The 24,459-nt window shown below is 48.4% G+C and overlaps 1 protein-coding gene across 7 annotated transcripts in view; it reads left to right on the top strand.

The window, feature by feature from the left end:
* Ranbp17 (RAN binding protein 17) overlaps window positions 1–23,935 on the top strand; it is a 298,250-nt gene extending 274,315 nt beyond the window's left edge. For all 7 annotated transcript variants that reach the window (XM_076856352.2, XM_076856353.2, XM_076856351.2 and 4 more), the window contains 3 exons: window positions 18,688–18,786; window positions 20,704–20,831; window positions 22,375–23,935. In XM_076856352.2, coding sequence (XP_076712467.2) covers window positions 18,688–18,786; window positions 20,704–20,831; window positions 22,375–22,471 — 324 coding nt within the window. In that variant the 3' untranslated portion in view covers window positions 22,472–23,935. The remainder of the gene's footprint in view (window positions 1–18,687; window positions 18,787–20,703; window positions 20,832–22,374) is intronic.
* Window positions 23,936–24,459: the final 524 nt, after the last annotated feature.

The raw sequence follows: 24,459 nt of genomic DNA, 5'->3' as shown, positions 1-24,459 counted from the left end.
TAAGTGCCTCTCACCTGCAAATGTGTTCATTATAAACGGCTCTGTGGCTTTAGCTCATCTCTGGATATTCTTCAGATAAGCCATCTTCCATATTTTACAACCCAATCTAACTTGGCAAGCATTAAAGTTTAGTCTGCTTGAAGATTCATTAAGTGAATCTATATCAAGAAAGGATTCTCACCTCATCAGCACGTTTTGACCCGACAGTCCAGTTTACATGGAGAGGGGTGTGACTCCCACAGTGCTGCTATGCCAAGAGTTGGATAAACTAGAACAGACCAACAGTCCCAGGGATCAGGTCACTAACCACCACTGATGGGTGGTGCGTTAGACACTGGTCTGCTACAGTAATTTGGAAAGTAATAGTCGTGTAGTAGTCGTGTGAAATGTTTCAGCACCGGTTGGGGTGTATGCATTATAACCAGTAGATCAGAATCCACGTAGTTACCCTGAGTTATAACACAGATTCACCCAAATATGGTGAATGGATGAGCATGTTTTATAGAATTAGAGGAGCACTTCAGAGATGGGGTTGATTCTATTTGAAATGATAAGAATAGGAGGCTGATGCAGAATTCATCTCGAAATCAGAATTCCATTTAAAACTAGGTGCTCTAGAAATAGTAGCAGCTTCCACTGAAGTAGAACAAGAATGATGTGATTGTCAGTATCACTGATTAGATTATGCAATTAACTCAAGATATTTTTAGTAATTAGAGTGTCCAACACCCATATCTTTGTGCAAAGGACTAGAGTAGTTAGATTTGAATTTGTCGTCCTCATCTATTTATTTAGCTCAAGCCAGCTGTACTAAAGACCCAGAGAAGTTCTAATTGTGATTTCCTTCCCCTCCCCCCCCCTCTCTCTCTCTTTCATTTTTTTATTTATTTTTGCTAACACGACGTTTAACTACAAATTGTGAAGAGCTGTCAGGAGCTGTAAGAATTGTACTTCAGTAGGGATGTAACTGAAAGAACATTCGCCCTTTTCCTCAATCAGTCAGTCAATCAATGAAAATTGCTTTTGTCTAGTGCTCTTCATGACATGCATCCCAAAGTGAATTACAGCAAAAGGGAAATCATCTGCTCTTTTTTCATTTCTGTGTTTAGAGTGAAACGATATTGCTCAACATTTTGACATACTATATGAGACATCTTTCATACTTAAGATGCCATTCCATAATACTAAGTAGGAGAAAGTGCAGTCGCATCTTTAACTGATGTTGAGACTTTGGCCTTAGAACCTCAGCAAGATCCTCACAGTAGAAAATATCTAAGCAGGTAAAACATGGTCACATCTCTTACCCTCTTTAAAAAATAATTAGCCAGATGTCCTAATGTTATGAAAAACTATTCTTGTGATCCTTAAACAAAAAAAGTGTGCCTTTCGTGTAATTTATTAGCTCAGTCTGGTTGATTTGTAGCTTTATTAACAAAAATATATCAGTAGATTGATCTCAAAACCAAACAGAGAGTGTTCCCAATTCGATCAGAGTTGAAGGCAGCCACGGGCCTATCGTGAGACACTGCAGATAGGAGCCCTTCACGGCAGAGCTGTTTTTCACGGTGCTGCTGGGATTCTGGTCCTGTCCACACACCGTGGACACACACAGTGCCAGACACACTGTGTGCTTCTGGGAGAGACAGTATTGGCAGAATGGAAGCATATTTGGGTCGTTTCTTTGCATACTGTTCAGGGAAACTCCTTTACATGTGTCTGACCTGACCTCGTCACTGTGTCCCTGTGAAGGTGCAGTCTTGTCATCACCATTTCATGGGTACAGAAACCGAGGCAGGAGGAGACTGAGTAACTGTCCCAGCGTCACAGAGCCTAGACCTGTGGAGGACACAGTCTCAGCCTAGACCTCAACCTGCGGAGCTCCTGGCCCAGCCGCAGAGCTGCTGCCCCTTAGTGTACATGGTGTTTCCTAACCGGCAGCGGGTGGTAGGTTTTGTGCACTTAGGGTGGGGTAGGCTGAATGCCACATGAGTCCCACTGGGGCCATCCTTAAGGTAAAGTGGTTTAGCATCGTCATCCTATACCCCAACTTCGTCCTGCAGCTGGACAGAACAGATGGGCGGTGACCCACAGAGTGACGGGCAAAGCAGAGGGAAGTGACTTTGCCAGCTGGTGCAGAAAAAGCCCTGTGGCTTCTACCATCACTAAGGCAAGGCCAACAGTGCTCCTCTCTGTCATCTATAGCCAGGGCGTAAAGCTTAGTAGAGCGTGTGTCCTTGAGGAGGCCAGAGTCTGGTAGTGTTGGTGGCTTTTTTCAGGCCTTGAGATAGCTGTTGAGGTCTACTTAAGGTGTCTGCCCTTGGTAGCAGCACTGGCCCTGTGAATGGAGGCGGGAGGTTTACACCTGTGCCCAGCCCAGCTGTGCTTGGTGCTGACTCTCACCGTTGATTCCTTCACCTCTTTGTGGTGTAATCAGCCTTTTAAAGGAGCCTCCTGCTGACCACTACCATTAGTTCTGCTGGTGGTCTCAGCACGCCTGGGTCCCCTGGAGCCCCACTAAGGCAGCTGTAAGGCCAGCAGTCAGCCTGAATGCAGTGGATGGCAGGAGCCCTCTCCCTGTCCACAGGGGGCAGCCATGACACAGCTCCAATTAATTGTCCCTATTCAAGAAGGGAAGCCCACTCTCCCCAGACTGAGTGAAATTTCTGTCCTGAAGAGAAGCCGAAATTGAGATTTTTAAATGTTGGCCACTGATTAAAAATAAAAACAAGACAAAAAAAAAAAAAAAAGAGTTGGCAGGGTGCTGGGGCTGGAGCTCCGCAGTAGAGCGCTTGCCTAGCTTGTATGAGGCCCTGGGTTTGATCCTCAGCACCACATAAACAAATAAACTAAAAGCATTCTGTTGTCCATCTACAACTACAAAAAGAATTGAAGTTTTTAAAAAAAGAGTTGGCAGGCCATCCCTGTATGTCTGGGTGTCCATTTGCCATTTCTGTGCTGGGTGCTGAGGAATCTCAAGAACTGCGGCCTCTCAGGGCACACCCCTTGCACGGCGTTCTCAGGGCGTCTTGCATAGCACGTGTGCAGTGACCGTCTCCAGCTGACTTGTTGATAATTTTTCAAGCAAATATTTAAAAATATTGTGGTTATTTTGGTTTCACTGACTTTTTTAACTTTTTTTTTTTTTTTTTTTTTTGCTTTTGCTATATGACTGAAACTTAAAGAGGGAGTATATAGGTAACAATCAGCAATAAAATCCCAAAAGGGAATAAACCCCTAAGAATGAAAAATTTGTGTCTACCATCCCCAAAGACGAGTTAAGAAAATTAATGGTTAATTTTAAAAATAGAAAAAACACTAGTTTTTTAAAACTAAAATGGCATTTTAACTGTGATATTATAGAATTGTCTGTACATCTTTAGAAGGCTGATTCTACTCCAGATCCTTTGTTATTAAACATACCTTTGCCATCTTGATTTCGTTTTTATTATAGAACTATTTATTGGATGACTATTTCAACTGTAATAAAATAGTATTTTTAAACAGAAAAAAAACAGTTAAAATGAAAACCTGTTCTTGATTTATGAATCATCAAATTAATGTCATAGCCAGAGTGATACATTTTAGAGTAGTTTTTTTATTTTTTTTTCTAAAATAAATCATCTTCATCTTGATACTTGTATCAGCCCCAGCAGAGCCTCATCAGTGAATGTCTGCAAAGCAAACCCCCCAAAAAGAATGTTCAAAAGTACAATTTTAGCTGTCTGATCTCACATGTTCTTGAACTGCTGCTGCATAGTAAGCCAAATGGTAGTTAAGATTATGTCATAATACACTATAGGTTAGCCCTGAGGAAATTCCACAAGAAAATTTTATTGTAACATGAAGAACGAAAAAAGTACTTCAGGTTTCTTCCAAACTGTTGACAGAACAGAGAGGGCCCTCCCATCCCGCTAGGACATGTGTTTTCCTACCTCTAAGCACAGTGTAAGGATGTAATCCATTGGTAGCATGACTAGCCTTATTAATTGAAAGGGGTGGGATCCACCAGATGTAGCCCAAGCCAGCAGAGAGTTGGGTGGCTAGGCAACAGCAGAGACACCATATTGAGTGAGCCAGAATCCAGTCTCCAAGTCATTTATTTCAGCCAGTGACAATACATTTAAACTCCTGTGCCTCAGCAGTGATTGATGGTTTAATATCATATATAATTTTTTTAATGAAGGAAAACCATTTAAATATGTTACCATTTGCACTGGTATTCTCTTATGTACATAACTGCATTTAATCATTTTGGGGATTGTTTTTATACTTGTGTAATTTGTATCCAAGAAATAACTGTCAAAGCCATCTCAGGCTGTTGCTGGAAATGGTACAGTGTGCTTCATACTTGAATAGATTCATTCTTCCCTGCACATAATTAAGAGTGTGGAGCTTTTACTGCACCACATAGGAATTCCATGTTTACATTTTTGAGATAAGAAATTAGCCGTGATGTGCTTTTTCAGGTTTCCATTTTCTGGGGCCATGATATTTAAGTACCTTAGTTTTTGTACCACTGTATGATTTGAAGAGTTTGATTTTAAGACTTTTAATATTAAAATACATAATAAAATTTTATTATCTAATTACAAGAGGGTTTAGCCTCTTATTAAAGTTGCTAAATCAGGCCTAGATTAGCATTATAATGGCACAGTTTGACATGGAATACTCAAAAGTCAAGTTCGAGGGAAGGGAGGGGTTTTTTGTTGTTGTTTTGGGGGGTTTTCTCCTACCCTCGCCCCTCACACAACAAGGATGAAATGCATGTTTAGAAACAAACAAGGAGCAATTTGGGACGCTGGAGAAGGAGTGGAGGTGTCAGCCCAGGATGGTACCCTTAGGCAAGGCAGCTGGTGTATGTAGCCTTTTGTTGATCTGCTACTGGTTTATGTAGCCTTTAGGCCGCCACCAGAAACAATCACTCCTACAGGGTCAGCTGCTGGTCAGAAGCAAAGTAAGAAAAGATTTTGCGTCCAAATGCGGCAGCCATAATTTCTGTACAGCTGGCACCTGCTACTGGTGCACAGCATGAAGGTGAAAGGTCAAAGAGGCAGTTGTTCAAAACTCAAGAATGGCTTAAAGGGACTTGTAGATTAATCTGCTTTATTAACTTCTGTATATTAGATAACTATTGCTGTGAATGACAGTACATCTTTTTGAATAAGTCGCATCTCTTTCTCTTTTAAATTAGCTTTTGAGTAATGAATATTAAATAGAAAGCATTTCAGGGGTAATTAAATGAAAACAGAATGATGTCATTTTACAATTATATTTGTGTGTTTATAGAATAGGGGAATTGTAATGTTTTCCAAAGCACTTAAAAAAACAGCTCCTCGTAAAGTAGAATTTGGAATAAATAAGTCACATATCCATTAGCCTTTGTCTTTAAACTAAAAAATATGACAGAGTTTGGACTTGGCATGAAATCACTGGGTGCCAGTGGCTAGATTTGGTGTTCCCAGGGGCTCCAAATGTTTTCTTTATGAATTAAAGTGACTGCAATCTGTCATCGTTCTTTTATCTACAGTTTAGCACAGTCGGTTTGCTGTTAGTCTAGAGCAAACGTTCTCAGAATAGCCAAGGAGTTGTAAAAAGGGAACAATGGCCCTACCTTCTCCTCACTCGAGTACAGAGCAGGTAGAGAATGTTTCCTAAGCGGGAAAGGCAGGGCTCTCAGAGCCTGTCACCCGTGTGGCCACAGCAAGCAGGATGATTCTCCGCTCTTCACCAACAGCAGTTGGCATAAGTGGTTGTCATCGTAAAGCAAGGGACTAAAAGGAGTCCAGTAGATGTGTCCTTTTTAAAAACCTCTGCACCCGAAACATTGCTCTAGGAATTTTCCATGATGAAATTCTGACACCACCTCTTCAAAGGTTCAGCAGGCTGTTTGGAAGGGAGACTTCTGTCTGCCCGCCGACATGCGGGGACAGTGAGTTCCGATGGTTTTTGTCGTCATCGTGGTGGTGTTTGTTTCTCAGAAAGAAGGCACTAGAGAGGACATCTGCACTTTTGTGCTGCTGTGGCACGGGCAGCAACATTTATCCTAAATCCACGAACAGGTCATCTGGGGTTTCAGTTGCATGCCCAGGTTTTGACCCAAGTGCAGTCTTTCTACCCCTAGAAGAAGGAGGTATAGGACAGGATCATGTCCTGCCTCCCACCCACCTTACCCGGACTCCCCAGTCGGGGTGTCCCACAGATCAGGTTAGGAGCCGCCCCTGGAAAGCAGGCAGCCCTCTTGGCGCCTTCCTCAAGATCAAGACTTCACGCCATCCTGCGCAGCCTTTGTTCCTGGACCCGAAAGGTAGCACAGAAGGAAGAAGGTGGTGGCGCCTGATGCGGAGAAGGAAGGAGAGCACTACGGGAGCCAGCTCCGCGGTGCTGGGTGCTGGGTGCTGGGTGCCGGGTGCATGCGCACATTTGTAGTCAAGGTTCTCAACTTTGTGAGGTATTTTTGTCTATTTTTTAATCGAAATATTATAATTAAGGCTCTGAGAAGTCAGATAACTCCCTCAGCACATACAGCCAATAAGCAGCAGAACCTGGGTTTTATGTCTCCTCTGTGCCATTCTACTAGATGGCGTGGGAGTAGGGCTGCTTGGGGTGGGAGAGTGGCAGGAGGAAGCATGATTCACAGATTTCTCACTGAGCTTTGGGCTCCTTTCTCTGAGGAGCAAGACTTGACCAAGCCCTGGGGGTAGACACTTGACCAAGTCCTGAGCAGAGCCCTTTGTCAATGACTCCTCCCTCCCTTTGGTGCCAGGGACGGAGCCCAGGGCCTCACACATGCTAGACAAGCTCTCCACCACTGAGCCACATCCTCCGTCCTTTCTCCCGAGATTTAGCAGCTGGCACTTAGGTGCTTGTCATCCCATGGTCCTCACTTCGGTTGAGAACTCATGAGCCATGGGGCAGCCGTTCCCTACCATACGCTCAGAGGCAGCTGGTCTGCAAGGGGAGAAGAAAGAACCACCGTGCTGAGAGGACAGCCCAGGGGAGAGACTAGAACGACTGCAGCCGCCAGAGCTGCACTTCTGAGCCCTTGAGAGGCATGCCTGGCCGTGGGTTCAAAGGCCACCCTGATATCAAAACCCAGGGCTTGGAGATGTCTCCTGCTCACAGTGTAGATGCTCAAGGGAGCGTGAACAGAGTGAGCCAGGGAGAGAGAGTCGCTCAGTCACACGCAAAACGAGCCTTTACTTGTGAAGTGAGAAGCAGGCAGCAGGCACCTTTTCTTTTTGACTTTACCTTTTTTTCTTTTTCTCAAAAGGAAAATGCCCACTTTTGTACCTATATGTGAAAAGTGTCCCCTCCAGAAGAGTCGCAGCCCTAGACTTCTTCACAAGATGACTTGACTTTGAAAATTATGGCTGCTGCTGTGGCCCCACCCACGTGTCCAGCCTTTGCTGAGGTTTTTTCTGTGACAAGCATTCTCTGTTCACACCATGGCCTGGGGTGTGTGCAGAGTGGCTCCAGTCTTGACCCCAGAGTGACTTTTGTCTCACTTAGTCCTTATGCATATGTCTGGCATGCAAGAAGGAGGTAAACCTGGTGATTCTTCGGCTCAAGGGGGAAATAACTTGCCCAAAGTCTCACGGCCACTAAAGAGTGGTGCCTAGGGCTATGGTCTATGTTTCCACAAAGGTCCCCAGGGTGGATGTTGGGAGGTGGGGCCTAGTGGAGCTTCTGTGGCTACTGGGGGCAAGATGCAGTTTGCAGAGAGATTGTTACAAAGGAGCAGACCTGGTTCCCCTGCTGCCTGATCCTGACTCAAGTGTGCTCCTTCCTCTGTGTGCATTCCCGCCATAATAACGTCACCCACCGTTCTGATCTTAGACTTCAGATACCCAAAACTGTAAGCTAAATGAAACCTGTTTTCTCCACACATGGCTTGCCTTGGGTATCTCCTCACAGTGACAAAAAGCAGACTCATTGACATTATCATCGAGGACTCTGTCTCTACACTCACAATGTTCACCACACCAAGCTCCCTGGGCCACCCTACTCCTGCTTCCTGGCATTTTTTCCTACCCCTTCACCCCATCAAGGGAGACAGCAGGACAGTAAATGGCAAGATTTCTCCTGCCTTCATATCTCTTACTGGCATTGTGAATGCTAAGAGAAGCCCTTGAGGTTTTGAAGGAAGGGCACAGTATAATGTGAGGATTGGCTTCATGATGGCATAGTTTGTTCATTTTGCAGTTATGACTGGGTTTTCAGATAACCTGCAGAGCAAATCATGTGATTCCCAAAGTATATTTTTATGCCGGAGATGAGAATCTGACCTTCACATTCATTTCTCTCTCAGCTCTTAGAAAGTTAAGCGTGCAGTCGCCACAGAGGGGCCATGGGTTAGGGACGTTCAAGATGGACCTCTTTGGTGTGATCTGATGTGAAGAACAGGGTAGAACACGGTTCTCTGAACCTCTCGTGAGTTAAGCTGCCTCGTGCTTTGCACCCCAGAACTCTTGCTTGTTTGTTCTGTGTGTGTGTCATGCTGAAGAGAAGAGCAACTGAGTGCTGTCAGACTGCTGAAGTTCAGTCCTCCCTCCAAAGGTTTTGTTTTTTTTTTTTTTTTGGTTTTTTTTTTTAGTTTTCAGCAGACACAATATCTTTGTTTTTTGGGGGTTTTTTGTTTGTTTTTTTGTATGTGGTGCTGAGGATCGCAGGCCACACGCATGCCAGGCGAGCACAGTACCGCTTGAGCCACATCCCCAGCCCTCTCCAAAGGTTTTAATGGAAATGCTCTGTGTGTGTCGAGAGCTTGGTTTCACAGTGGTCAGAGCAGATGGGTTCTGCATCTAGCATGCAGACTGAATTCCAGTCAGGCCACTTCTGACTGTGTCCTTGGACTCATTACTTCACCTCTTTGAAGCTTACCATGGCAGTCGTGGAGTCCACGGGCTCAGCCAGACAGCTGAGCTGTCTGCTGCTGTGGGCTCCTGCCCAGATTCCCCAGGACTGTGATTGAGCCTCCCTTTGTGCGCTCTCCCCTGTCCATCGCTCCCTGGGTGGACAGGGAGTGGTACCATGGAGGAGGAAAACGTTCTGGTCCATGCATACTTGATGAAGGTCCTGTGAAGGGACAGCATCCAGTAAACTACCAAGGATGGAAAGTGCCTGGAGAAGAATCTCTTGGGCCCCAAGGCAAGCCACCAGGAAGGAGGGCCTAGCCAGAGCTCTGTGGACGCCGCACTTAGCGTGGCATCTCACTTTAGATGGAACAGAGAAGTGCACTCAGGGCACCAAGAGCATCCATTAGAGATAAGTGCTTTCGGGATGCTTTCTCTGCGACTCTGCAGTCTGCAAGGAAGCGAGCTGGTGGGTGGCAGGGAGAGGGCAGTGTCTACCCAGGCTCCACCAGCTCCCTGAGGCCAGGGCCACCTTCTGTTCCCCTGTGTCCCAGTGGGGCTGGACACAGGGTAGGAGGGCAGTGATTCTTTGAGCAGTGAATAAGCCTGAGAAATGAAAAGTGAGGGGAAAGAAGGGGGAAAGGGAACGTTCCCGGCACAGGCAGGTGCTCCGTGGTGCGTGTCATGAGTGTGCACCTGACACCTGAGAGGAGCTGGCAGTTGATAGGGCGGACTTGAGATGTGCACAGGGGAGGTGACCTTTTGGATAACAAGAGATGCATGGTCCCCAGAGGCCCAGCCCAGTGTGGCAACTAGAAAAGTCTCACCTAAGTAACTGAAGGACTCATCCCAAGAGGGAGCCTGCCCCTCCCCCGTGCACCCTGTCATTTCCTCAGCCCGTGCATTAGACAGAGGCCGGAAACAAATTGACAGGCATCTGGAGGAAAGTACCTCAAGTGATTTAGGAGAATGGAAGGGCTGGCTTATGGGGCCAGATCAAAGAAGCTAAATATGTACAGCTTGCCTAAGTGACAACTAAATGGGGCACTGGATAAGTCTATAAATACTTGGAAGATGTACATGCCAAGGAGGAAAGGGAATTACTTAGCATGGCACGGTGGCATATTGGCATAATGGGAGAATATTAAGAAAGGGAAAGCAGAGGCTGAACATAAATAAAAAGCTTCCTGACAAGGAGAACCATTTCTGACGGGGGACACTGAAGCTGTGCTGTAGGCCATGGGGAACAGTGGCGGTGCAATTCCTCAAGGTATGGGCCACAGGGTCAGCACAGCAGGAGCAGGAGCCAGGCACATGGTGTGCTGCTTCTGGGGAGAACTCAGATGGCCTAGACCTCAGGGACGGTCAGACCGCAGCCCAGCACTGCCTCACTGCCAGAAAGACTGGCACAGTTCCGTGACCTCACTTCCTGCAGGATAAAACCTGGTTCTCTAGCACAGGGGCCAGCTGCCCAGCTCAATGGCCTTGGCTCCCTTCCCCGTCCATTGCCAGAACTTTCACTCACCTGCCCTGCTTCCACCTGACCACCTGTCAGACTTCGCCTGTTCTCCACGGCAGATCATGTCTCCCTCTTTACAAAGTCTTCCCTGCCTGCCCCTGCCCCTCTGGCCTCGGGGCCTCCTGTGCTGGCCTCTGTTTATGGAACTTATGACACTGTCCTGTCATTGTTTCTGTACTGTGGCTCCCAGGGATGGCACTGAGGCCCCATCACCTGTATATCACCAGGGTCTGACTTGGAGCCTGGCTAAAGCACACAGTGTGTGTCTGAAAACCTGCAGGAGCAAGAATCTACTCCTGCACTCTCGGTCTGCTTCGTTCCTTGGGCCCCAAACATATTTATTAAGGGAAAAGAACTTCCACATCTAAGTAGCTTCTTTGAATCATCTTCCCAGCCTCTTGGCCAGCACTTTTGTGGGCCATTTAGACCACTCTAAATAGGAGCCCTCCAGCCTGGACGGCAACGTGCCCTCCCTGTGGTTTAAATGTAAACACTTTAATGGAAAATGCTTTTGAGGGGCCCAATGAATTGTCGACAAAAATACTTCTTTTCTCTCCACAAAAACATTTTGAATATTCAAGTAAAAGAATCCTCCACTGGTGGCTGATGAATATTTTTAGGTCCATTTACCCGCGTCCCTTCAGGAAGTCAGGGGAAATGATATGACAGAAGCAGTAAGGCCTGGATCCTCCTCCCTGGGGATGGTGTCTTTGTGCAGGAGGGGTTGTCTTTGTGCATGTGGTCTGGGGTGGATGGGACTCCTGGATGTTGGCCACTGTAGCCTCGATGTGGATGGCCGCAGTCCGAGCTTCCCCATCATTAGTGTCTGTGGGCGTGGCCAGTGCTTGTCAGGGTCTGCGCACATGCCCTGAGCGGCTCCCTTCCTTTGCCAAGTGATCCCACAGTTGACCTGTTGCCTGTTGGACTACTGAGCAATGGGACCCTCCACTGTGGGTGGCATTTCTGAGGCCCTCCTCTCACTGGGCACTCTTGACATTCCAGATCTATCTGCAGCTGCAGTGTCATTGTCTATCTTAGAAGGAGTTCACTGAGGGGAGGACAGGGTGTATCCTCAAGGATCCGGCCGGTCCTTATCCCTTGCCCACTGAACTGTGGCTATGGTATCTGGCAGGCTCCAGGGCTGACCTGGAGTCACATTCTCCAGAACCTCATCAATGCCTCGTTTTCTAAATGGCGGACTTCATCATCCCACCTGACCCTTAAAAATCCTTTGAAGACTGCTGCTCTGGGTGTCCTTCTCAGACCCATGGCATACAAGCCCGTTCATAGCCTGGATCTGCCCAGTCTTCTCCCTTCACCCTTCACTCTATTCTCTGCTGCTCCAAAGCCTCCTGTTTGGGGGTTATTCATTCCTTAAACATGTCCGGGCCTCCTGGGCCTTTTCTCATTTTACTTCCTCTTCCTAATATATCCTCCTTCCTGTGTAAGGCTGTATGCCTTGGGGTGTTTTTGTTTGTTTGGTTTGGTTTTGGTTTTGGTTTGGTTTTTTTTGGACTGGAGATTAAACCCAGGGGCTCTCTAACACTAAGCTGTATCTATCCCCAACCCTTTTATTATCATTCTTACTTTAAGATAGGGTCCCCCTAAGTTGTTGAGGCTGGCCTCAAACTTGTGATCCTCCTGCCTCAGCCTCCCAAGTCTCTAGGAGAATAGGCATGCACCACCACACCTGGTTTTTGTGTACCTTTTTAAGACTCAACTGTCACCTCTTCTGTGCACAGACTGGTCCTTTTAGACATAGCACTGGTACTTGTGCTGGTCTCTCTCAAGCTTGCACACATCTGCTAGTTCAGAAACCCTCTGAGGCTGAAGGTTCTAGAATGTGACTCTGTCGTTTCGGAAGCACAGCATGACTTGAATAAAAATTATTGGAAAACAGTCTTGGAGTAGAAAGCTATTCCACAACATAGAGGTTTTGTCAACATTCTTACCCAAAGGAAATTTGGAGGGCATTTTGGACAAATCATGCTTAATTTTGACATCAAAATGAAAAGTGTTCTGTGTGATGTTCGCAAACTAGGAGTGAGAAAGAGTTTCCCAAAGAATGCTGAGTGGCAAACCCTGTAGCCTTCCAGTCCCAGGTTTTCTGGTTTATTTTAATGCAGCAAGCTGCTTTATGAGATCTGCAGCCACTTGAAATATGATTTACCACTCGTAAAAAGTTTCAAATGGATAATGAAGATTCAAGAACGAAGCTCACAGTATGGTGCAGTCACTTTTGTTGCTCTGCTCTGCAGTACATCTCTGCCACTGAAATGAATTATTTATTATAATTTATCTCACCCCTAGAAAATAAAACTGTTTTCATTGTGATGTGCTGTAACATTCAGAATAGGCACGTTACACAGAGTCCTCTCAATTAATTAATCCTGAAGTTCCATTCTAACTTTATCTTCTTTCTTACAAGCTGGGAGACTGACAGGTAATTCTTTCCTCAATAAACCATGATTAAAATGAATGTTTTGAGAACTAGGGGTAAAGTTGGTAATGGAGAAAACTGAAAGAACAGCAAAACTGGGTTGTGTTTTTCCTTAGATTTTATATTGAGTGGAAGGGGCAATTTATCACTCAGAGGAAGGAGGAGGTGGCAGGGTGTAGCTGGTGCAGACATGGACACAGGCAGGCCCAGGCCCCGGCACCTGGGAGGGAGCAGCCCTCGATTCTCACATTAGCGCCAAGCTGACAATGGGCAGTGGCAGGCAGGGCCCCCAAGTGATTCCAGGGAAGAAGGAGGATGGACTGACAGCAGCCATGTTTCTTTAAAAAGAGAGGCTCACCTCATCTTGCATTTCTTTTTCATTTAAAATGCTAAATACTTCTACTCGGAGGCTGCGCAGACACTGTGAACATGTGGGAACGTGCTTAATATGTACCGATATTTTAAAATCTGATGTAACTTAGATGGTGGAGCCTAGTTAATCCAGGCAGGAAAACATAACTAAATATGTGGTATTTGTCCATAGCATTCATTCTTCATAGCATTCCACTAACATCACCCAGGTAGACAGCAGACGAAGAGAACAATTGATTCCTTTTCCCCAAAGATGACTTGTATCTAATTTGAGTGGGATCACATTTCAATATCAGCTGTGCACAAGGCCTCGGGAGCAGCTTGGTAATGACAGAAACTTCCTGACTTCTGCAGCATTGGACCTGGGAGCTTCTCCTCTACGGTGGCATCAGACTCACCCAGTCCCCAACCTCCAACCCCAGCATAGAGCTCTGGGGAAAGTGCTGTGGAGATGGGGCAGTCCTCTGCCTCTTCAGGTCCTGCTGCACTGCCCAGGCCACTGTGTTGTGTGGCGCTGCTGTCAGAGCCACCATCACTGGCCTCCAAGGGGGTCAGAGGATTCCTGAGACAGAAGCAGCTCTGAGAGTTGATTCCCTTCTTATTGGCTGCGCTTAAACCCACCACTTCATTGCCTCAAAAGCAAGGACAGTCTCTCTTGGGCAGAGGCACAGAATGTGGGATTTCAGATGGAAGGGCCTCATCTGCAGCGCGTACCTCCCCTGGCATGGCCCTGGTCCTCCTGTCCATTCTGCCTCCCACTCACCCAAGGTCTAGCCACAGAAGGCTTTTAATTTGATCTTTCACCTTTTCTTTCGTCTGTCTTTCCTCTACCTAAACCAGAGCCTCTTTCTCCACCCTTTGGACAAAGCAGATTACTCTGGCCATTTTCCAGTCCCATTTTCCGTTTCTCTGATCAACAGGCAAGAAATTTTTAATACAACAAAACATGAAGCAGCTCTAAGCACTGAGTCTGGGCATGGGTGGGGAGAGCTGGTGGGGAGATCTGGAGCGTCCGTCGCACACTGAGACTCATCCCCTATAGGACCGTGTTGATGTCGCCTCTTCAGGCTCAGTGTTGTCTGTATGGTACAGATGGAAAGCAGAAAAGAGGAGTTGTGATTGTCTCACCTATTTTTTCCAACTTTACAGAATATATCTAGTCACATTATTCAGCTTGAAAATTAATAATGGGCAGTGTTCACTTTATAGGGAGTGTATAGCTCAGAAGAAATTAGCTTAACTTACCGATGTTTTCTGTGGTGTTGAATTGCTGCGTATGTGGTACCATTGGTGGGAGGGAAATCATTATTTTTATAAAGATGTTCAATGAACCATTTTCCAGAGACAGTCTATTAATTTAAGTCTGCTGCTTCTTCACCTGGAGAGTCTGAAAATATGTTAACCAAATTTGTAACAGCTTTAGGTGGGAGGCAGGAAGGTCTGCTGAGAGCTCTCCAGCAGCCATGGCCCTGGATTCTAATCACAGGAATTGCAGCGGCTGCCTGGCTCATTGGCAGGTGGCACAGTGGCTGTGTAGAGGAGGTCCACCTGGCCACATGTCCGTGAAAGTGGAAGAGTAACCGTGTCCAGGAGGGAGCCTTCATCCCACACCATCATTACCCCCAGAGACGGTGGGCCTCCATCACCACTGGTCTCACCACTGAGGTGGCAGGCAGCGGACGAGTGTGAGGGACACACATTCTGGTAGCTGCAGCTGCTTGAGCAAGCTACTCCTGTAGGAGCCTTCGGACCCTTGTCTGTGAAGGGGGAGATGGTGCTTCCTTCCCAGGGTGAGTGAAGGACTAGCAACAGCGCCCAACACCCCACAAATCCTGACTAGATAGAAAGGAAGTCAGTGCTCAGACTCCACAGATGACAGCTTTCATGAGCAGTAGAGGGTCAAAAACTCTTCAGGCACAGCTGACTCTTAACGGAAGTTCTTGTCCTTAGAGAAGGTGGCCATACTCAGCTTTTGGCCTTGATGACCTGAAAGCCCCAACAGAAACTCTCTCCCTGGGAGCTGCTTGCTCTAGGGACAACATGGCTCAGAAGAGTTTTCAGGCTCTGCACACAAAGCACGAGTCTCGGAAATGAGCAGCGTATCTGTTCAGACATTTCACCGTTTCCAGTTCCAATCCCAAATGGAGGCCAGAGCGTCTCCATCTTCCGCAGTGCCCAGGCCAGCTCTTTAGCTGTTCATGCCTTAGCTTGATAAGTCGTTCGTCCTTTCTCAATCTTTCATTTTTCCCTTTATGTATTCACCATTTCATTTAGTAGCTAGCTATTCTTAAGCCTCTGATATGTGCCAGATGCCAGATTAGGCACTAGGGACGCGGTGAGAAAGTCCTGGTGTCCCAGCCACTGGTCTCTGCCCCTGGGCAGCCATCCCCCAGCATGTGCTCGAGGCCGCCTTCTCTGTTCTCTTCTGCTCCCCCTGCCTCTGCTCACTTCTCCGCAGCCGTCCTTCCCTAGGCCCCATGAGCCTCGCCTTCCTGAGGAAAGTACATGCTGTGGCAGTAAAGCCAACTTCACAGCTTGTTCAAAGCACAGCTTTGCTTATTCTGTCTCAGCAGGAGAGGGAGCAGGACGCATTGTCTTGCTGCAGACAAAGTGTGGCCTGGTGGGTTCGGGCAGGGAAGTCCACCCAGTGGCTTTTGCCCCTGCCTTCTGGCTCACTAGGGTCGAGCCAGAGAGGAGTTGGGGGTGGATCAGGTGTGTACAGAACATTGCTTTGTAGATGATTACAGGTTTAAAGAAGAGAGTCACTGTCATTCAGAATCTACACTGTTACATAGGCAAATAGGGATGCTTTCTAGACTGCTGCCTGCAGTTCACAGTGAGCTGGCTCATTGTGAGGAGGCCGAAATCCCGTGGATCTACCCCTAACCAAGACAGGAGCCACAGATCCCAGTGGACGAGGCCGGAGGGGTAGCTGCAGTTGCAGTAAGGGAGCGTCATGTAGAATGCCTACTCTGTGACAGGCTCATTGAAAAATGCTGACTAGATAGAAAGGAAGTCAGTGCTCAGAGCAGCCTTCAAAGATGTTGTCAAGAGTCCTTGTTTTATATGTAAGGATATAAAAACTCAGAAACTCTCCCAATGCCATGTGTCACATGCAACATGGCAGAGCCATACTTGGGCTGAATTCTGACTGATGCAAAGTCGTGCATGCAACATCATGTTGGTCTCTGTTCATGGAGAAGTTTCCATGACTCCTGCCAGAGCCCCTGAGGACAAAGGAGGAGGATAAAGAGGCTCCCCAGGTGTGCGCAGAGTAGTTTTCTTGAGCAGACCAAGCCACACAGCTCCCCTTCCCTCACCGGTGCCCGCGCTTTGGCCAAGCTGCTGCCTAGGATAGCAGCAGCGGGTAAGGCGTGCGGTTTGGACGGAGGCCCTAGGAAACATTGCCAGGACTGGGCAGACCTGAAGTGGCCATCCCACCATCCCAGCCGTACCTGCAGAAGTTGGGAGATTCACTCCAGCTCTCGTGGCCCTTCCTGTGCTTGAGATTGAGGGGCCTGGGGTGGGGTGGGCAGGTGCGGAGTTGCCCAGAGAGCTCTCCATTCCATGTCCCCTCCGTCATGTCCTTAGCCACAGAGGCCTCCCATGGGGACTGCACAGCACCTTAGAGGGCCCTTCCACATGCAGAGTTCTTCCATGTCGGGGGAAATCAGAGAACCCAGATTCCAAAGGAGTTTTCCCCCATAACTTGACTTGAGAATTATTAGAAAAATAATTCTGGAACGGGCTGCCACGTCAATGCCATTCACGCAGATTGCTTGCTACTTTACATATTTCCAGAAAAGTAAAAAAAGGGGAAAAAATCATCCATTTTAGCCAACTTTATTTTTAGAAAAGTATTTTATTCAAACATCCCCTTACTTATTACAGACATAAATACATGCATTCAGACAAATGAATCCACGGGAGGCCCATATAAAGTAATTGGCACATCACTTCAGGATGCTTTGTCAGTTACTGGAGGAATTTGGTGCCTCCAACTTTAATCTTCTCCATTAAAATATCCATTCTGCCTTCAGATTGTGAAGCCCATAATATTTTAGACTGTCTCCACGGATCTGTTAGTTTTGCTTGTCAATTTAATTTGTGGTTCTGTGACTGGGTGGTGGTTAGCTGTGTACGGAAACGTGGCATCTGCAAATCCTGATGGGCGGGCGGGCTCGGGCCCCAGCCTCTCTCCAGGAGACTGGACACACAGCAGCAGCACGTGTAGCCCGCCTAACGACAGTGGTGGTGTGTTGTGACTGGCGCCGCCAAGGGCTTCAGAGACACTCCTGGGCTATGCACAGTGCTGCTCACTCCTCGTGTTACATCTTATCCCAACTGCCTCTTGATCCTCAGGCTCCTTGTGCTGGATCACTGCTTCCCTCTTCAGAGTTAACGATGCTGAGACACAAGATCACAGAGAAGATCGAATTGCAGAAAGTTCCAGAAGTCAGAAGCCAGTGTTTCAAAGGAAGCCAAGTCACCAAAGCCCAGATGTGGTTGCCTTGCCACCTAATTGCCACTTTCCGTACCCCTTTGGGAAAAAGACATCTAGAGCTGTGGGAGCAGAAGGGCCCAGGGAGACGGAGCTGGAGAAGCAAAGACTGTGGTCAGCTCTACGTGATGCCCCGTGATATCCCAGCAGCCTCCCCGGGCTCCTCTGCAGGGTCACCTCTCATAGCATGTGTTGTACATCTGCAGGGAGACCTTTCTTACCCACAGATCTGGGTGAAGTTCAGCTCCTCTACGTGGTCTTCCAGCCTGACCCCGGGTCTCACTTCTGCTTGCCTCTCCTCCTCCCGGCACACGAGTCCCTCGCCATCACAGAAGCCACTGTGCTCAGTCCAGAGCTCCTGCTTTCTACTTCTCTCTCTGCTTAGACACATTGTTGATGACCTCCTTAAAGGCTGCCTCCACCCTGGGGGCCCCTGACTTCTCAAGGACAGAGGCGGCCTCCCTCCGCGGGCCACAGCACTTTGCCCCACCTGGTTCCTGTTGTCTATCTGGGCAGCCTTCCCCATGAGGGTCGCCCCTTGGGTGCGTGTGTGTAGGAGAAAATGGAGAGTGGAGAACCCCGAAGGAAGAAGGGTTAAGAAGCGTTAGCAGGCTGAGCCAGCAGGAAACATGACATTCCAAGGTCAGATTGAATGTGTCTCATTCTTCTGTCCCCGAGAGGAGCTATGGAAAAACATCACCCCTCCATAACATGACCTGTTAGGTGAAATGAGAGGTGAGGGTTGAGAAGCAGCAGAGACTGACCCTCTTGACTCCGTGGCCTGATTTCTGCCCTCCCAGAAGGCCCTCAGTAAGTTTTTGGTGGTAGAGACTTGCTCACAGGAAGGGGTTTTGCCAAGAGTTCCTACAGGCAGCCTCCTAGGCACCTGGAGTCAAAGCTGTCTGGCCAGGAAGAGCCTCCTGGCTCTAGCAAGAAGGAGTACATTAAAGGCCTGGGGTTCAGGGGGGCTCTGGGCCAATCTCTGTGGGACTCTGTCTTGTAGATGATGTCTGTCCTCATGAACACCATTGTCTTTGAAGACTGTCGGAACCAGTGGTCAGTATCCAGGCCTCTCCTGGGGCTTATCCTGCTCAATGAGAAGGTGAGTGTGGCTACAGGAGGTCCATGGGGGTTGGGGGTAGTCCCTGGGAGGAGAGGAAAGCCATCCTCCAGGCTTAGCTATGACAGTAAGGGCAGGAGCAGAGCCATGTAAGTGTGCTAGGACCTTGACAGCTCATAGCAAGGCCTCTGCCCCCAGGAGGGCCTTCCCCAGAGGCCTTGGGTCTTCAGTTGAACAGAGGCACCCTGTGAGTGAGGCGGATGGTTTGCTCAGGCGTGCTTCGGGTCGCCTCCCCTTCCCTCTCTCATCCCAGGGGAAATCTGAGCATCAGCCCCTTTGCCGCCTGGGCCCTCTTTTATACCTAGGATCCCAGTACCCTGGGTGGTGGCAGCAGAGATGTGTTCATAGAGCCTGCGCCCTTGGTCAGGGAACGCAGTCTGTAGCTCTGAAGCGCATGGCCTCCCTGGGCCACCTCCTGCCACTCCAGCTTCCTCCTGAACCCGCCTGCTCCCCGCAGTCAGTGGGAACAGTACATTACTGCTTGGGAGAATGAATTGTCCATACAATAAGACAGTACTGGGGAAAGGAGCAGGAGATTAGAGGCAGCCGCATACATTAAAATTCAAACTAAAATCCCAGCCTTGGAAGGAAACTAATAGAAGAAGAAAATATATCAAAAAGAGCAGAGCTGTCCCATCATTCACCTGTGCTGAAGCAGCCAATTTTAGCCACATTCAATAGCACTGTCATTCATCTTCCCTCAGTGTTATTGTGATTTAAATCCAAGCTCTATAAAAGAGAGCAGTTCTTTTAAAATGATTGAGAGGGAATAAGGGCAAATTCAGTGTTTAGAAAAAGCTTATGACATCACAATATTATACTTTACTGATGGAGGCAATATTTCATGGTTTGGGATGAAAAACTAATAATTTTCTATTTGGTGTGAGTCACTGCATCATTATAAGAGGGAAAAATAAGTAGTTTTGTGCATTCCCGATCTTGTTCAGGAAGGCATTGTGGTTTGAGTGTGATGCCTCTGATATATAGTATTTAAGTATTAGTCTGACTACATATTAATTATGTGTGTTTCTGATGTGAGCTGTTTTAATGTATGATGGAAATTAAATACCATGCTGCTTGGGCTTGGGAGGGTGAACACATGCCTGGCAAAACGTGGTCTTTGTGCTGAAATTATGCCCTTTGCAATGATCAGGAGCTGTGCTCGGCCTCCGAGCTGTTTGTATAAAAGCCCACAGACCCGGGACAGAGAAGAAGGGGCTGGGTAGATATTTGTGAGAGGGTTAGACAGATTGTTTTCCTTAGTGCCAGTAGTCTCTCCTAGAGCTCAGCAAAGCCTCTAATCCCCTGCCTCAGCCGAGCACACCCATTCTAATGCACAAGCACAGAGACTTGGAACACAGGCGTTGGAGCAGTGATTCTCTGTAGCCAGAGGACAATAAGGCCTGAGGGGAGACCCTTGGCCCTTCCTTCAGTCACCCAGGTCACCCAAAGTGCTTGTGGCTAAGGTCTTCCTCTCAGCCTGGGCCCTTCCTCTCAGCCCCTCTGTGATGCCTGGAGATGAGCTGGGGAAGACCTGGGTCAGTCTCCCCAGAGTGGTCAAGGGCTCAGCCTGAGTAGTGACAATGGAACAATTAGACCAGCAGAGTTTGTCGTTGTTTTGTGGTACTGGGAATTGACCCAGGACCTCCCAAGCCAGGCAGACTCTCTGCCACTGAGCCGCATCCCCAGCCCCCCAGCAAGAGACAGAGATTTTTATGAGCAGGGACAGTGCTGTCCACACCTGGGAATGTGTCTGTGCCGAGGTTTGCTCTCAGGGTTAGATTTTAATACAGACCCAGACGAAAACTCTTGAGCTTAGCAGGCCGAAAGGATCCTAGTGGTCCTGGCCCTCCCACACAGCTCAGGGTGACAGCCCTGACCTGCTTCTTTCTTCAACAGCATTTCAGTGAACTTCGAGCAAGTCTGATAAACAGCCAGCCTCTCCCCAAGCAGGAAGTCCTTGCCCAGTGCTTCAGGAACTTGATGGAAGGAGTGGAGCAGAACCTGTCCATCAAGAACAGAGACAGGTGAGCACTGCCCAGCAGGGCAATCTCAGAGAGGCCGATGACAGGCTTGTTGAGAATCATGACACTGTGCTTAACTTAACACACATGTTGACATGGGTTTTCTGTTACACCTGGTGACCCTGAGCCAGCTCAGTTCCCTTCAGAGCACGTGACTGCTGTTTGCTTTCTTCCAAACAAATTGCCGGGAATCACACAAAGATGCAGAGATGAATGAAAACAGCCCTTGACTTTAGTTTCTAACCCAACAGGAGAGAGAAGAAAAATAACTGTAATTGGAAAGTTGAACAGGAGAGCTCAAAGCCGCCAGGAGGATGAGGGGAGGCTTCCTAGGGCTGGAACAAGCACAGGCCCCAAGGCCAGACCGCAGACCCCAGTTAAATGTGATCCCTGCCCCTGTAGGCCATGTGGCAAAGTCCGGTAAAATAGGACCCATGACCATCGACTCTGGGGCTTAAGTGGCAGGATGTAATAATGGTGAAACATGGGCAGGTAACCTGCAGCAGTTGTAGGTTCCCTCCTCTGCCTGTCCTTGCCAATGAGATCTAAATAAGAGGAGCTGAACTTACCGCCGAGGCTGCATGTGCCCATTCGTTCATTCGTTTAGTTCACAAACCTTGACTGGGCTGCTGCGTGCAGACTGGGGCGTGCTCGTGGGCACCAGGTGGTCCTGGGGCTGGCCCTTGAGAGGGGAAGAGAGTGTGTTCAGGGGAAAGCTGCCTGCGCCACCTTCATGATTGTGGCCTTGGGGTGCCTGTCCTCAGTCATCCGCTAGCGGTGCACTGTGGACACCAGCCTGACCTCAGTAACACAGGGCCAGGTCAGGTGGGACATGTGACCTGTCCCCCGGCCTTGCGCTACACCGGGAGAGCTGATGAAAGGAGGAGAGCCTGGGTGCCTCTGAGGAGGCTCCTTCGCCTGGACCAGGAACTTGGAGCAGCCCTGAGCTGCTCTGGAGTGGCATTGGGCAGCCCTTGGGTTCAGGAAAACAGGCCTTTGCAGGGAGTTTTCCTCAGACCTGCCGCTGTGTTGGGGTCTTGGGGACATTGCCTCAGCCAGCTCGATAAATCCTCAGCTCTACAGTCCCTCCAAGTAGCTCTTATACTGGGCACCAAGAGGAGACATCAGGCATTCACCCAGGGTCCCCCAGCTCGCAGGAGGGGGAGCCTGGGTTTGAACCCAGGCAGTCAACCCAGGGCCCCCTCTTTTTCAACCACCACTTTCAATTTCCCTTCTGTAAACTGGGGGTACTCACCTACCTGTGGAGAGACTTGTGATTACGTGCGTTCCTGTATAAGCTCCATCCAGCTCCTGGTCCCTTTCTTTATATTCTCTGCCGCACTATGGAGTTGGGTTTTTAACAAATGTTTTGAATAGTAGAACCACAGACATGCATGCCGTCCAGCAGTCAGTGGGTCTGGCGGCAGCCCTTGTTTTCCAGCAGGATCAGGGTGGATGCTGCTGGTGGAGCAGCGATGGCAGGGGGTGGCTGGGCAGAGCCCAGCAGCACAGGGAGCCTCCTTCTGACTGCTGCTTCTCTCTGCAGGTTCACCCAGAACCTCTCTGTCTTCAGAAGAGATGTGGCAGAGGCCCTGCGCTGCGATGGCCACACAGAACCGTGCAGCCTGGACATGATGAGCTGACCCGAGTCCTGCCGGATGCCGAGCAGTCTACCAGGACAGCAGTGCTGGCTGGCCCAGGGGGATCTGGTTTTCAAAACAAATGACAGACTCCCTACCTTTTTATAAGTCTCGCCTAATTACACAAATTTATAACAGTACACATACAGTGTATATTCAGTCTTTGCTCTGACAAAGCAAAACATGTTCAGTCTTTCTGCCGAGAACGTTCTCCGCCCTCACAGTGCTCTGAAAGGGCATAGAGCGATATTTAACCAAAGAGCCTAATAACCCAGGTTTGCCTAGCCTTGCACTCGGCGGTGGTTCTACAGTCAAGGCCGTCAGCGTGTTGGTGATGCAGACTTCAGTGCGGATCCTGCATTGAGACAAATGCCACTTGAACCTGTGAAATTAGTAGTTTGCTTTGTGTCTACAAGAAGCTGCTTTGGGGACTCTGGGCTGTGGGCATTTGGAAGGAGCCTCCCCCTGGGAGCTGCAGGCTCTGCCCCCCCCACCCCCTGCAGCCTCCAATAGAGCTGAGAGACACTAACACAATTAAACGACTCACAAACAATGCCTGCCGTCACTGGCACACATCTGAGTGGTTGAGTCTAGAGTTAAGCTGTGCGACTGCAGGCTGCAGGGAGCTCTTCAGGAGGAGTCTGGTAGGCCCAGGAAGAAGTTCCGGTCCAGCAGCACCTGGCCTTCTGGCTCCCTTTAGTTTTTAAGAGAAGCTCAAGGAACTCAAATATAATATTTGGAACAGCTCTACTTTCTTGGGCTGCCCAAAACAGTTCTAGGTGCTACAGTTGAGGTTTTGCAGGGCACACCTGTTCCCATCCCTTCACACAGACCCGCCCTGCTGGGGGACTGCGGCTCAGTCCAGCCCAGAGGTGCAGAGGGCCTGCTCAGCCTGCCGCTGCGCAACAAGGCTATTAATTTGAGCTCGCCACTGTCAGATGGTGTTTGTGTCTCACTGCTCTGTCCATGGTTCAGGCTTATAATAAATACGGTGCCCTTTGTTTCTGATAAGACATGAAAGGTCGGCCTTACTGTTGAGCAAGCAGTCATACACAGGCTCCTGTTGTAATCTCATTTCTCAGACTAGTGTGTCTCAACCCTTCTTGGTAGTTGAGCTTTGCAACAGGCCTGTCATATGAAAGCGCAGTCGTCCATGTTTAGCTCAAAGGGTTCGTCTTCCCTTTGGAGGAAGTCGGAAAACTGTTACTGGTGGGATTCCTTCCGGTGTTTGATGGATAAGGAAGCCCGGGCCTTACTCTGTTTTCCTTGAGAAGGCGAATTCTGGACTCTATGAACCTCAGCGGTCAAGAGAAGTTGACAAGGATTCCTGTTTCTTGGAGGCTTGTAACTGCACTAGTCCCACAAAGATGCATCCTAGAAGCCTCATCCCATTCAGCACTGTTTTCTTTACAAATGTCTGGGATCCAAAAGCACTATATTGTTTGCATTAAAATGTTCACAAGAAAATGATAATGTGCACTCGCTTCTCTTTACCACACTGCTGGGTCCCGGGGGTTCCATGGAGGTGAGGAGGGCTGTCTACTTGGCCTTGGGGGGGCCGCTCCCACCACTGACATCAGCAGGGCCTGGTCGTGGTTCTGGGCTTGGAGCAGTGGCTTGCGGAGCACACATGGGCAGCGTGCACAGCAAGGGGACACACTTGGGGAGCCCTTGATGTGTCTCCCTTAGTCCTTGTCACAGCCTATAAAGGTGGCAGCTTTGGCCCCACTGTGCAGACATGGAAACTGAGGCTCAGAGATCATTTGTGGGTTACAGAAGTCACACAGGCAGAACCTGAACCCGATCTGCCTCACCCCAAAGGAATCCCTGGCCTCTTCCAACGGTGAACGAACCCACTTAATATTTAGGCCCATTTCCATTTGCTTTTCAAAATTTCTGTTGTTAAATAATAAATTACTCAAGAACGTAGTGTTTTAAAATAATTTTTATTGCCTCACAGTTCCTGCAAGTCAGGAATCAGTGGCTGGTTC

Source organism: Callospermophilus lateralis, chromosome 5 (assembly GCF_048772815.1).
Source record: "Callospermophilus lateralis isolate mCalLat2 chromosome 5, mCalLat2.hap1, whole genome shotgun sequence".
NCBI classification, from domain to species: domain Eukaryota; kingdom Metazoa; phylum Chordata; class Mammalia; order Rodentia; family Sciuridae; genus Callospermophilus; species Callospermophilus lateralis.
This window is presented reverse-complemented; position numbering and strand designations above follow the sequence as displayed.